The sequence below is a fragment of the Coenobita brevimanus genome, chromosome 24 (genome assembly GCF_032717465.1).
Source record: "Coenobita brevimanus isolate Jiangsu-jjx chromosome 24, ASM3271746v2, whole genome shotgun sequence".
Lineage (NCBI taxonomy): Eukaryota > Metazoa > Arthropoda > Malacostraca > Decapoda > Coenobitidae > Coenobita > Coenobita brevimanus.
The window spans coordinates 12001157-12015293 of record NC_136977.1 but is presented as its reverse complement, the minus strand read 5'-3'; the positions used below and the strand labels follow the sequence as shown (position 1 = coordinate 12015293).

The 14137-nt window shown below is 39.9% G+C and overlaps 1 protein-coding gene across 1 annotated transcript in view; it reads right to left on the bottom strand.

The window, feature by feature from the left end:
• The window catches only part of LOC145393552 (furin-like protease 2), a 758736-nt gene that overhangs the window by 87888 nt on the left and 656711 nt on the right, over positions 1-14137 (bottom strand). The window contains exon 21 of the mRNA XM_080267702.1: positions 5292-5479. Coding sequence (XP_080123828.1) covers positions 5292-5479 — 188 coding nt within the window. The remainder of the gene's footprint in view (positions 1-5291; positions 5480-14137) is intronic.

Here is a 14137-nt window from a genome sequence, read left to right as displayed (position 1 = left end):
TACTGATACATTTTTATCAACAAAGTTGAGATGGCCTCGTGGTTTGAAGTCACGTTTTGTTAAGATGGGGTTTTGTTTTCTCTTTTCCTGTATCATTCTTTGTACATAAAAGAAGAAACTAAAGGATGATGAGCAGTACTGAATAGATTCTGAAAGGTGAGTGTTGTATCTAAGTGATAGTGGCTCATATCAGTTACGTTTTGTCAAGAAGGGGCATTGTTTTCTTTTCCTGTACCATTCTTTGTATATAAAAAAAGAAACCAAAGGCTGATGATCAGTAATGAATAGATTCTGAAAGGTGAGTGTGTATCTGTGTGGTAATGGCTCTTATCAAGAAACCTTACTGCAGTCTTGGTTGGGGCAAACTTTTTTTTTCACAGAACTGCCCTGCCAGAATTAGGGTGCGTCTTTCACAATGCTGCGTCTTACATGCCGCGAAATACGGTACTTCATCCCCCAAAGTTCCATCCTTACTCATCACACTACCCAAGTACTTGAATGCACTCACATTCTCCATATCCTCACCATCCAACCTCACTGCACACTCTGTGACTTCATTCCTCTCAAACACCATAACTTTACTTTTGTTTACGTTAACTTTCAGCTTCCTCCTCCTACACACTGTCCCAAATTCATTCTTTCTCTTGTGTATAAATGATTCCCTTGTCCGTAATGGATTGTATTATATCTTTTACTTTGGTTTTGCTTCTGATATAGCTGTAAAACAGCTTTGGTTGATCACTACTTTTATTTATTATATCCTCCTCAAACTGTTTTTGGGCTTCCCTCCTTATTCTTGTATAGTTGTTTCTTGCCTGTTTGTAATTATTATATGCCCTTTCACTACTGTGTCTTCTGTATCTATTCCACAACAAATCTCTTCTTTCTTTTGATTTTTTACATTCTGTATTGAACCATTTCTGTATTTTCTTATCTGCTTCTTTGTGCTGTGGGATGTACTTCTGGACTCCTATTTCATAAAATTCACAAAATTTTTTATATACAGCATTTAAATCTTGTCCTCTAAGCTCATTTTTCCAATCAACTTCTAAGAAATACTTCTTTAGGTCTTGATAATTTCCCTTTTTATAGTTTAGGCTCTTTTTGTAACTGTCATTGCTGTTTACTATGTCATATGCTACCCTGAAGTTATAATTTAGTACTGCATGATCGCTTTTGCCGAGTGGAGGGTGATATATTAAACTGTCAATGTCATTTTCTTGCCTAGTAAATATTAGATCTAGCACTGAAGGTACATCAAGTCCTCTTTTTCTAGTGGTTTCCCTCACATGTTGCGTTAAGAAAAACTCTTGTACGAGATCCAGGAGCTTTTGATCCCAACAGCTTTCTTGGCTATTTATATCTAGAGTATTCCAATTTATATTTGTATTGAAGTCTCCAGTTAGCATAATTCTTTCCGATTTCTCTTCCATTTTATGTAGCAAGGATCTTATACTCTGAATTGTACTCTCTGCCAGGTCCGCATATTCGTCTCTTTCCCATGTGTTTGATCTGGGTGGCATATACAAATTGGCTACAATTACTTTACCTTGAGATGTGTCAATCTCTACTGCAATCAGTTCTACTTGTGATGGTATATCTAGGTTTATTTCATTGACTTCTAGATTTTTCTAAGTTAATATTATAATTCCTCCTCCTTTTTTTAAATTTCTGTCTCTTCTCCATATATTGTATTCCTCTAAGTTTAGTATGTCATTGGATATCCTTGGTGTTAATTTTGTCTCAGTTAGGCATATTATTTGTGGTTCATTTTCTCTGACATAATCATTCATCTCTAGTAATTTAGATACCATTCCATCCACATTTGAGTACATCAACTTTATCATCTTGTTTATATACTTGTCATGACATGGTTCTACTAACTTCCTCCTTTTTCTTCCATCCTGTTTGTGTACCACTTTCGTACCTGCAATCCTATTACTTTGTAAAAAAATTTCTTCTTGTACTCTTCTGATCTTCCCTCATTTTTTGTTTTTGCTTCCTCCCTTTTCTCTTTCAGTAATTCCAGTTCCTCTTGTGTTAGGCATCTTTTTATCCATACATTTTTGAACTCCTCTTTTTCCATAAAATTCTTTGCATTTTTTAGTATCTCTTCCACAGTGTTTACACTCTGGAAAGTCACCTTTAGAGGTCTTGTCTTGCTTTTCTCGTATTTCCCTAACCTTTTGTGTTCCTCTATGTCTTTACTACAGATTTCCTCTGATACTTCTTTCAGTAAGCTCATTACATTTGCCATCTCCTTTTTGTCTCTAGTGATCTTGTTTTTAATTTCTTCCTCTTCTATACCAGTGATCACTATTGATTTAATTATTTCTACTGAATCTCTGACTAACTTTGGATTGTTTTGGATTATTCTTTTCACTTCCTTTTTAATGCTTTTTTCCTCCACCCTTGTTTCTAAGTCTTTCTTTACTTTCACCATTTCAGCATACGTGGTTTCTACATAATTTTTGTAGCTTTGCACAGCTTCATTCACCTGTGTTATCTTCTCCTCAATACCACTGCTCTGGTCCACAAGACTGCTTGCTTGTCTAATTGTCTCTGTGTCATTTTTTAACTCTTCCATAACACTCTCGTGACTGACTACTGTACTTCCCATTTCACTCACTTTCTTCCTAAGCGTACTCAATTCCACTGTTAGTTCACTGATGATTGTGTCTTTCTTACTGGCCTCCCTTCCTAGTTTTTCTATCTCTTCCCTTTGCAAGTGCATTTGCTTCTTTATTTCATCAATTTCATTTTTGAAAGCCATTTCTAGTTTGTGTACACGTTCAACCAGTCTATTGTGAGTCTCCACTTCAACCAGTTCTTGGTAGAAATCATCATTTTGCTTTTTACTTTTATCCCTTTTCTTTTCCAAATTTGTTTTACTGAAGTATGTATCCATTTTGTAATACTAAATGAACAGAGTATGTACTTACAAAGTATGCACGCTTTCCCCGTGTTGCTGTAGTATAAACAAACCCAGCTGACTCAACGCATCGTGGTTCTTTGTTGTTTGAACCAGTCTTATTTAAACTTATTATTTCTTTACCTTTTAATAATGAAAAATCATTTAGTCTAACCTGGTACAGAGCTTGACTCATTCAAAGATACTAATTTAGGTAATTGCCACTGGCCGTGTTGTTTTGGTACGGAGCGCCGATGTCCGACGTCTGCATCTGATGACTCCCTGTGTGTGTGTGTGTGTGTGTGTGTGTGTGTGTGTGTCTGTGTGTGTGTCTGTGTGTGTGTGTGTGTGTGTGTGAAATAGCTGAAAGTCCATGATATTGTCTGGCTGAGGTACTATCCCTTGTGGGAAACGTGGTGCTTTTGGCAAGGGGAAGGTGAAGTGCTTAAGCAAAAGCATCACCCTTGAAGCGAAGCTAGATATTATGAAGTGGCATCAAGGTAGACAGAGGCCTAGTGGCATCACTGACATGCTGCAGATACCCCAATCAACCATCTCTACCATCATCAAGAGGTCTACTGATGTGTTAGCTGCAGGGCAACAGGTATCCTCCCTTAGTGCTAAGAGGATCACAAAGGCTAGGGACCCAGTGATGGGGGAGATGGATAAATGGACGGAAGGAAGGAAGGAAGGAATGAATAATGAAGAATCAGCACCAAGCCATAATATAGCTATATGGCACTGTGGGAGTAGAGGTGGAAATAAAGGCTGGAAGAAACACAGAAATAGCAAGGAGAGAGGTAGGACAAAAGAGCAGAAGAGGACGGTAAGGAGAAAAACCTGAACCAAAGGGACATACTGCTAGGGCCTAGCTTAATCTGCACCAAGGTTCTCTCCCTGTGGTCCAGCATGAAGAAAAAGCTACAGTTGGAGTCAGATGAGGTGTTCAAGGCAAGTCAAGGGTGGTTTGATTGCCACAAGGGATGGGCTGCCCTGTGGCACAAGTCGCTCACTGGCGAGGCCACCAGCGCCAACCAAACAGCAGCAGTGGTGTCCCCAAGGAGCTCAAGGTGCGCAATGAGGATGGCAGGTACAGCCCCAAACAATTCATCAATTCTGATGAAATAGGGTTGTATAGTACTGGACGCGAATGTCATTGAAGACATTCCTGGCAGTGAACGACAAGGAGGCACTGGGTTTTAAGCCTGAATAGGACCATGTGACACTCCTTAAAGTGTCACTTAAAGCTGAAGCTGTGCTTAGTGTACCATACAGGAATTTCCACCACACTGACAGGTTACATCAAAGAGAACCTTGATGTAATTTGGAAGTCCAATGCAAAGGTTAAGCTGACCTCAGTGTTATGTTGATCCTACTTGTTTCCAACTCTCCATGCCTACTGTATGCCATGGAAAAATGTCACCAGCAACTTCCAGCTCATTGCTGACAATGCAACGCACCACCTTGTCTGCATGGGTGACTGGGCAAAGAAAATCAAAGTCCCCTTTTGGTTCCCCAACATTACCGCTATACTACAGCCAATGTACCAGGGAGTCATCACTACATTTAAAGCTCTGTACCTATGATGCACTGTGCAGCAGGTGCTGGCTGCCACCAACTCCTGTAAGCATGACAGCATACAGCAGTTTTGGGAGGGTGCCGATATCTATTGTACAATTAACAACATAAATGCTGTATAGAATGAGGTGTAAACTTCAACAATGAATGATACACGGCACAAGTTGTGGCCACAGTGCGCCCACTCCTTCACTGGGTCATTGGGTTCCCAGGAAGCGAGGAGAAGGTGGAGAACATCAACAAAGGGGTGCAGTGGGACATCATGAACATGGCACATGAGGCTGGTTTCCAGGACATGGGCAAACAAAATGTCCAGATAGTGTTGGAGAGACACAAATATGGGCTCTCCAACAATGAGTTTATTAACATGCAGAAGGAGTATGTGCATGTTCAGGAGGAGGGCGAGGAAGAGCTCATGCTGATGCTGGACATGCCAATGTTGCATGGGATCCTCATTGGAGCTGAACAACTGATAAACCTTATTTAGGAGAGGGACCTGAATCTGGCTAGCAGTGACTTGTCTGCATCCTTCATGGACAAGGCTGTCACCTGCTATTGGAAGCTCCTGGTGGAGAAGGGGAGGGCTGCCAAGCATCCCAGCATTGCAAGATCTCACACAGACAGATCAAAGAGAAATTGAGACGAGTTGCTAAGAAGACACTACAGAGTAAGGGATTTGACAAGAATGCTACATGAGATGATAAGGCCAAGAGCACAATGGTGACCTACACAAGCACAGTACACTGCTTTTCCAAATGTATGTATAGTAAAAACAAATCAGATATTAATTAATGTGACAAACCTGCATAGTAACCCTGAGGGCAGGTGTGGAGGCAAAGTCCAAGGTGCATGACGTAGAGGAGAGCAGAGGGACAAGACAGGCACTGGTTTTGGGCAGGGCCAGTGCAGGCAGCACAAGTAGCAGAGCAACTACGACACTCTCCTTCCTCTGACCCATATGTCCCCTCTGGACAGCTCTCAATGCACTCTCTGTAATGCAAATGTAAAATGTACAGCTATCTTAATCACTCTTGCATGGTACTGTACCTGCAAACTTTAAGTCTCTTCATGATTATTGCAAAATACCATGAAAATCTGTGAATACCATAATATCCATACACATATTTTGCTCTTCAAAACCATAGTAGACATATATACAGTGCATCCCTTCATCAAGGTTGGGGGCTGCATAACTTACACACTGTTTGCTCAACCAGTCAACTCTTCTCTCCATTTCCTCAACTAGCAAGGCAATCTTAATACTACGAGAAAGCAGTGTTGTTCTACAGTGTTTCATCATCATCATCATCATTTTTCCCATCTATGGATGGGATGAGACAAAATCCACATACAAGATCTGATTTCAATAAACATAAAAAATAAATAAATAAATGGCAGGAATAAAGAATACTGAATGAAAGAAAGCTAAAACAACACAAGAAGTACAATATCCATGCAGAATGGTAAATATAGGAAGAAAAACTAGGAAGAAAAGATTAACCCATTTGTGCCCAATGTCCTCAGTATGGGACAGAACTGGGCATTTTCAAAAATTAATAAAGAAAGAAGGGAACCCTGCGGTAGGGACCTGTGAGCTTCACAACTATGAGCTGATAGGCAGAGAGGAGTATGCTTAGTACCCTTCCAGCACAATCCCTCACAGAGAAACCCTAGGAACTAATGGGTTAAGCACAGGCAAATCTATCAGTTTCTTTAACCCATTTGTGCCCAGTGTCCTCAGTACCTGTATTGGACAGAAGTGAGCATTTTCAAAAGTTAGTAAACAAGAAGTACCCCTGGGTAGGGACCTATGAGCTTTGTGACTGTGAGCCGACAGGCGAGGGCACTACACTTAGTACCTTCCACCACAATCCCTCATATGGAAACCCTGGGAGCTAATGGGTCAACTCACAAATCTATCAGTTTCAATAAACCAATTTGCACCCACTGTCCTCACTCAGTACCTGTACTGGACAGAAGTGGGCATTTTCAAAAGTTAATAAACAAGGGAACCCCTGGATAGGGACCAATGAGCTTCATGACTATAAATCGACAGGTGGAAGGCTGTACACTTACAGTTGGCGCAATGGAAGTCTGGACCCTCTAATTCGCTCCATATATTTGGTAGGGTCCAAGAAATATTGTAGGAAAATTCCTGTAGTCGGTGGATTTTTTTTCTGGTGGCTTCTAGCAACTTTACAGGCTTAATACCACATGCTGTGAGTTTATGAGCTCAGTGCCTCCCTGACTTTGGATGGAAAAGCACGTCAGATTTTCTTGTCCTGCTTGGCCCTTGTTAATTTCAAAGCTCTCGTTTTCACGTCCTCCTTTGCCTTAGTGAATCATTGGAGATGGGTCCCAAGCCACTAACTGATGTAGAAAAAGCCTGAATTTTAATTATGATAGAGGAAAATGTAAAAATTAAGGATATTTGTATTTGAACCGGGCGAGGAAAATCTACCGTTATGGCACTCCTCGCTGCTGCCCGCCATCTGCCAAAAAACACAATTCCCCAACAAAAAGACAGGCTAGGACCTAAAAGGAAGACATCACCAACTACAGACAGGCTACTGAAGCAAGCTGTGATAAAAGACCCACATTTGACTGCTAGACAACTGAAAGATATGTACCCAGAATTGCTGAAAGATGTGTCTGAAAGAACCATACAGCATCAACTTCAGAAAGACTTCAAGATCCCCAGCCATACTGCTGCACTGAAGCCTCTCCTTAATTTTTACATTTTCCTCTCTCATAGTTAAAATTCGGTCTTTTTCTACATCAGTTAGTGGCTTGGGACCCATCTCCAATGATTCACTAAGGCAGATGAGGGTGTGAACACAGAGCTTTGAAATTAACAAGGGCCAGACAGGACAAGAAAATCTGACGTGCTCTTCCATCCAAAGTCAGGCAGGCACTTAGCTCATAAACTCACAGCATGTGGTATTAAGCCTGTAAAGTTGCTAGAAGCCACCAGAAAAAAAATCCACCGACTACAAGAATTTTCCTACAATATTTATTGGACACTACCAAATATATGGTGCAAAATAGAGGGTCCAGACTTCCATTGCGCCAACTGTACTACTCTTCCAGCACAATCCCTCTTACAGGAACCTTGTGGGATAATGAGTTAAAAAAAAAAAGAAGGGAGAATAATGTCATTGAGATCATGCATAATATACGAGTAATCACATACAAAATAACTTACTGAAATCATTACGATGCATTAAAGTACAACAAATAAGTCCATCAGCAGCCAAAGGACATAAGATGTTTAAGGTCAGTTAACAAAACACTCCCTTTATTACTTTCAGGACCTTAAAGACTACTGTACAAAAAAAATACATACTAAAGTGGAAACATTAAAAGAAATGCTTAGAATACTGTGAAAGTGGAAGCTGCTGACATGAGCAATGATGTGTGTGTGTGTGTGTGTGTGTGTGTGTGTGTGTGTGTGTGTGTGTGTGTGTGTGTGTGTGTGTGTGTGTGTGTGTGTGTTTACCTAATTGTGATATACAGGAAATGAGTTACGCTCGGGGGGTCCCGTCACTGTTTTTCAATAAGTCAAATTTTGCTTTAAACTCATTTAAGTTTTTAGACTGGACAATCTCTGTCCAGGCTATTCCACAGGTCTATGCATCAATAAGGAAAACTATACCGGTATTTCTTGATATCCTTCAAGCAGCTTGGTTTCTTCAGTTTCATTCTGTGTCCTCTTTTTACTCTCTCATCCCATATAAACAGATCTTCTGTCAGTTTTATCTACTCCCATCATGGTCCTGAACACTGCAATCATGTCGCCCCTCTCTCTCCTTTCCTCTAAGGAAGACAAATCCAGCTTTTCCAGTCTCTCTCTGTATGACAGATCTGCCAGACTGGGGACCATCTTGGTTGCTGCTCTTTGTATTCTCTCAATCTTGTTTATATCTCTCTTTTTGTGTGGGGACCACACTACTGCTGCATATTCTAACCTGGGGCAAATCATTGCCACTATCAATTTTTTTCATCATCTCCTCATCCATGTAATGAAATGCCACTCCTATGTTAGTCAAGAGTTTATAAATCTGTCTAACTGTATTGTTAATATGTTTTTCAGGTGACAAACTATCCAGGACCAGCACTCCCAAACCTTTCTCTTCTCTCGCTTTTGTGATTGGTTCATTACCCATCAAATAATTCTGTGATAGCCTCTTGGTACTTTTACCCATTTCCAATATTTTGAATTTCTTTGTGCTGAATTTCATTTCCCACATCTGGCTCCTATCATGTAACCTATCCAGCTCCTCCTGCAGCATTTTACAGCCCTCCTCAGCCTCTTCCCTCCTCAAGATCTTTGCATCATCAGCAAACAAACTTGCATAACTCTTCACTCCATCTACCATATCAATTACGTAAATCAGGAACATTACTGGCGCCAACAACAAGCCCTGTGGGACTCCACTTGTTACTTCCCTCCATCCAGATATCCTGTCCTTTATTACTGTCCTCATTTGTCTGTCTCTCAGAAAGTCTCTCATTCACTCCAGGAGGATTCCCTTCAGTCCTCCTATATGCTCTGGTTTCCACATTTGTCTCTTAAGGGGTACCTTGTCGAAGGCCTTCTCCAAATCTAAACACACACAATCCACCCAACCGTCTCTCTCCTGTAGCATGTCAATTGCTCTTAAGTAAAAGCTCAACAAGTTGGAAACATATGGCTTTCCACTTCTGAATCCAATCTGACTTTCAGCCAAAATATTCATCTCTTCCAGATATTTTATCCATCTATCTTTCAGGATTCTCTCGCACAATTTTGCGATCATGCTGGTTAGGGACACTGGTCTATAATTCGAGGGTTCTTCCCTGTTTCCTCCCTTATAAATTGGTACCACATTTGCCCTCTTTCATTCTTGAAGCACTTTCCCCTCTTCCAGGGAACACACAGTCAGACTGTGAATCTTATCTGCCAGTTGTTCCCTGCATTCTTTCAGTACCCAATTAGAAATTCCACCTGGTCCTGGGGCTTTCCTTACAGCCTGAGTTTCTAGTAATTTATACACTTCCTGTACTTCCACTTTTATATCTTTTATCACTACATTTCTAGTCACTCCCTCCCCTTCCACAAACTCCTTTTCATTAGTGAAAACTGATTGGAAACATTTGTTCATTATTTCTGCTTGCATTGCTGCATCTTTATAGACCTCTCCTTCTACTTTCAGTTTGGTGATTCCTTCCTTTTGTTTGAGTTTGCCATTGACAAATCTATAAAACAGTTTGGGTTCATCCTTACATTTGTCTATTATACCTTTTTCAAAATTCCTTTCTTCCTCTCTATGTATTCTTGTGTATTCATTTCTAGTTCTTTTATATTCTTCCTTTGTTCTGTTGTTACCTCTCTTTCTCCAATTGTTCCATGCTGTGTCTCTCTTTTTTTGCTATCATACACCGTCTATTAAACCACTCCTTTTCCTATTTTCTTTCCCTCTTACTCTTGGCACAAATTTTTCCACTCCCCAATTTTGGAAGCCTAGAAAAATATCCCACTTCCTCTGTATCTCTCTTGTTTCTCTGAATTTTCTCTACTCTGCATTATCGAAAAGTTTTCTCAATCCTGTAAAGTCTGCTTTCCCAAAGTTGTATCTGCTCTGCCTATAAAGCTTGTCTCTTGGCTCCACGTTCCCTGTTATCATCTGGAACTCAATGACCACATGATCACTTTTTCCAATAGAACACAGATATTCCAAGGATTCTATTACATCAGGTTCTTTGGTAAACAGTAAGTCTAGTCTTGCTGGTGTGTCTTCACCTCAGAACCGTGTCTCTTCTTTGACCCATTGCATCATCACAATGTTCATTGTCATATTTAATAATGCAGTGCCCCACGAATTTTCAATGCCTCCTGAGTCCCATTCCTCCCAGTTCACCTTTTTACAGTTGAAGTCATCCATTAAAATTATATTGTTGCTTTTCTCAATCATTTCCTGTAAATAACTAGCCATGTCTGACAACATTTCCTGGTATTCATCATCACTCCATGCTCTTGTCTTAGAGGGAACATACACTACTGCCATATCTCTCTTGCTATTCTCTCCAGTTTCTAATTTCATATTTATCACTTCGGCCCTGCCATCTCCCATTTCCTATCTACATTTATGTTGTTCTTCACTGCTATCATCACTCCTCCTCCCGTTTTTTCTTTTCTGTCTCTTCTTCACAGTTTGTATTTACCATCTCCCATATGAACATCAATATCTTCTCTTAATTTGGTCTCTACAAAGCATATACCATCAGGTTCATGTACCCTCAAAAAATAATTGATTTCTAGCCTTGCTGATATTAAACCCTCAACATTAGTATATGCCACCTTCCAATTGTTTTTGATGTTTTTTATACCCTATTTTGTCCTTCTTTCCGCCGGTACAACTTCCTTATTTTCTGATCCATAACTCTCCAATAAAACATTGTCTTCTCTTCCTCTGTTCTCTGTTCGTTTTTTACCTTTGCGTCATTTACTAACTCCTTTATTTTTGCTCTTTCTTCCTCATTTGCATCTCTCCTTATCCAAACATTTTTGAGCCCTTCCTTGTCTGATAATTTCCACGTTCTACTGATAATTTCGTTTACTGTTGCCTGAGACTTAAACTTTACCTTCAATGGCCTTGCCCCTCCTTCCTCGTGCTTTCCTAACCTAAACACCTCTTCAATCTCTTCTTGAGCTTCAGTGCTTTCCTCCATGACTACTGATATTTCTTTAACCTTAATCAGTTCTTCTCTTTCTGATCTTATTATCATATATTTTTCTTTAATTCCTGAAATTATAACACATTTTTTCTTATCTGCTACATCCCTAACTAAAGATTCTCTACTTCTCAGCACCCCAACCACTTCTCTCTCCACCTTCTCCTTGCTTTGTTGTTCTATAATCTCTTCCAAACTTACATTTTTCCTCTTCCTGAATTTTATTCCATCCCTTATGTTGCTCCTTGATTTCTTTAATGTGCTCGTCCTGTATTCTTGACTTGGATTCATACTCATCTAGTTTGCTTTTCATCCTGTCTCTTTCTTCTTCCAACCTCTTATTCTCCCTCTTAAGCTGTTTTATTTCATTTGAGGCTGATTCATTGCTCACATTTAATTCAGTAACTTCTCTTTCTTGTTCGTCACTACGTGTAAAAATTTTTTCCAGTTTATTTCGCAGACTTTTGATCTCGTTTTCCTGCTCTATGGTCCGATCCTATAACTCTCTAATTACTGCCCATACCTTTTTTATCTCCTTTTTTATCTCCTGGACATTCCTCTCCGCTGCTTTTTCTACACCTGCTATTCTTGTTTGGTTCAACTTAATACTACCATTTCACACATCCTCTTCAGAGAAGCCTTTGAACTCTCTCTCGCCGATTGTAAACAATTCACCGTCCCTTTCCGCCAAGAATCAACCATTTGGAGATTTCTATTTTCATTATATCTTGTTCCTTTTATGACTGAAACCATGTTTTTTTTTTTAACTACTGTCCGACAGGACCACCACTCAAGCACTCATTCATATTATCACAGATAGGCGGGACTTTTCTTCGTTGCTGATTCACCGATTATTTCCCCACAATCCAGGAAGAGCCCCGACTCTGACGGCGACAGTAGTGTGTGTATTTACCTATTTGTAGTATACAGGAATTGAGCAATGCTCGTGTTGTCCTGTCTCTAAATCCACATTTATCAAGTCTACAGTACCTTTACACACATGAATGTTTTTCTCATGCACACCCTCTTCGTCCAAGTCATTCCAAATATTTATGTATTTACCTAAAATACCTAATTGTGATATACACAGAATGTGCTATGCTCGTGGGCTTCCGTCGCTGTTTCTCAATAAGTCAAATTTAACTTTGAACTCGTTTAAGTTTTTAGACTGGACGATCTCTTTCTCCAGGCTATTCTATGAGTCTATACTTCTGTAAGGAAAGCTATATTTCTTGATATCCTTCAAGCAGCTTGACTTTTTCAATTTCATTCCGTGTCCTCTTATTGCTCTCTTATCCCATACAAACGGATCTTCTTTGTCAATTTTATCTACTCCCACCATGGTCCTGAACACTGCAATCATGTCTCCCTTCTTTCTCCTTTCCTCTAAGGAAGGCAAATCCATCTTTTCCAGAATCTCTCTGTATGACAGGTCTGCCAGACTGGGAACCATCTTGGTTGCTGTTCTTTGTATTCTCTCAATCGTTTATATCTTTCTTTTTGTGTAGGGACCACACTACCGCTGCATATTCTAACCTGGGGCGGATCATGGCCACTATCAATTTTTTCATCATCTCCTCATCCATATAATGAAATGCTACTCTTATGTTAGTTAAGAGTTTATAAGTCTCTCCAACTATCTTGTTAATGTGCTTTGCTGGTGACAAACTATCTTGGACCAGCACTCCCAAATCTTTCACTTCTCTCATTTTTGTGATTAATTCATTACCCAACAAATAATTCAGTGATGGCCTCCTGGTACTTTTACCCATTTCCAATATTTTACATTTCTTTACATTAAATTTCATTTCCCACGTCCGGCTCCAATCATGTATCCTATCCAGATCCTCCTGCAGCATTTGACAATCCTCCTCAACCTCCACCTTCCTCAAGATCTTTACATCATCAGCAAACAGACTTGCATAACTGTTCACTCCATCTACCATATCATTTACGTAAATCAGGAACATTACTGGCGCCAACACCGAGCCTTGAGGGACTCCACTTGTTACTTCCCTCCATCCAGACATCCTATCCTTTATTACTGTCCTCATTTGTCTCTCTCTCTCAAAAAGTCTCTCATCCATTCCAGAAGTTTCCCCTTCAGTCCTCCTATATATTCTAGTTTCCACATTAGTCTCTTGTGAGGTACCTTGTCAAAGGCCTTCTCTAAGTACACACAATCCACACAACCATCTCTCTCCTGTACCACGTCAATCGCTCTTGAGTAAAAGCTCAATAAGTTAGAAACACATGACCTTCCACTTCTGAATCCAAACTGACATTCAACCAAAATATTCACCTCTTCTAGACATTTTATCCATCTGTCTTTCAGGATTCTCTCGCACAATTTTGTGACCATGCTGGTTAGAGACACTGGTCTATAATTCAGGGGTTCTTCCCTGTTTCCTCCCTTATAAATTGGTACCACATTTGCCATCTTCCATTCTTGTGGCACTTTCCCCTCTTCCAGAGAACACACGATTAAACTGTGAATTTTATCCGCCAGTTGTTCTCTGCATTCCTTCAGTACCCAATTAGAAATTCCATCAGGTCCTGGGGCTTTCCTTACATCTTGAGTTTTCAGTAATTTATACACTTCCTGTACCTCCACTTTTCTGTCTTTTATCACCGGTACATTTCTAGTCACTCCCTCCCCTTCCACAAACTCTTTTTCATTAGTGAAAACCGATTGGAAACATTTGTTCATTATTTCAGCTTGCATTGTTGCATCTTTATAGACCTCTTCTTTTACTTTCAATTTGGTGATTCCTTCCTTTTGTTTCAGTTTGCCATTAACAAATCTATAAAACAATTTGGGTTCATCCTTGCATTTGTCAATTACACCTTTTTCAAAATTCCTTTCTTCTTCCCTACGTATTCTTGTGTATTCGTTTCTTGTTCTTTTATATTCTTCCTTTGTTCTGTCGTTAC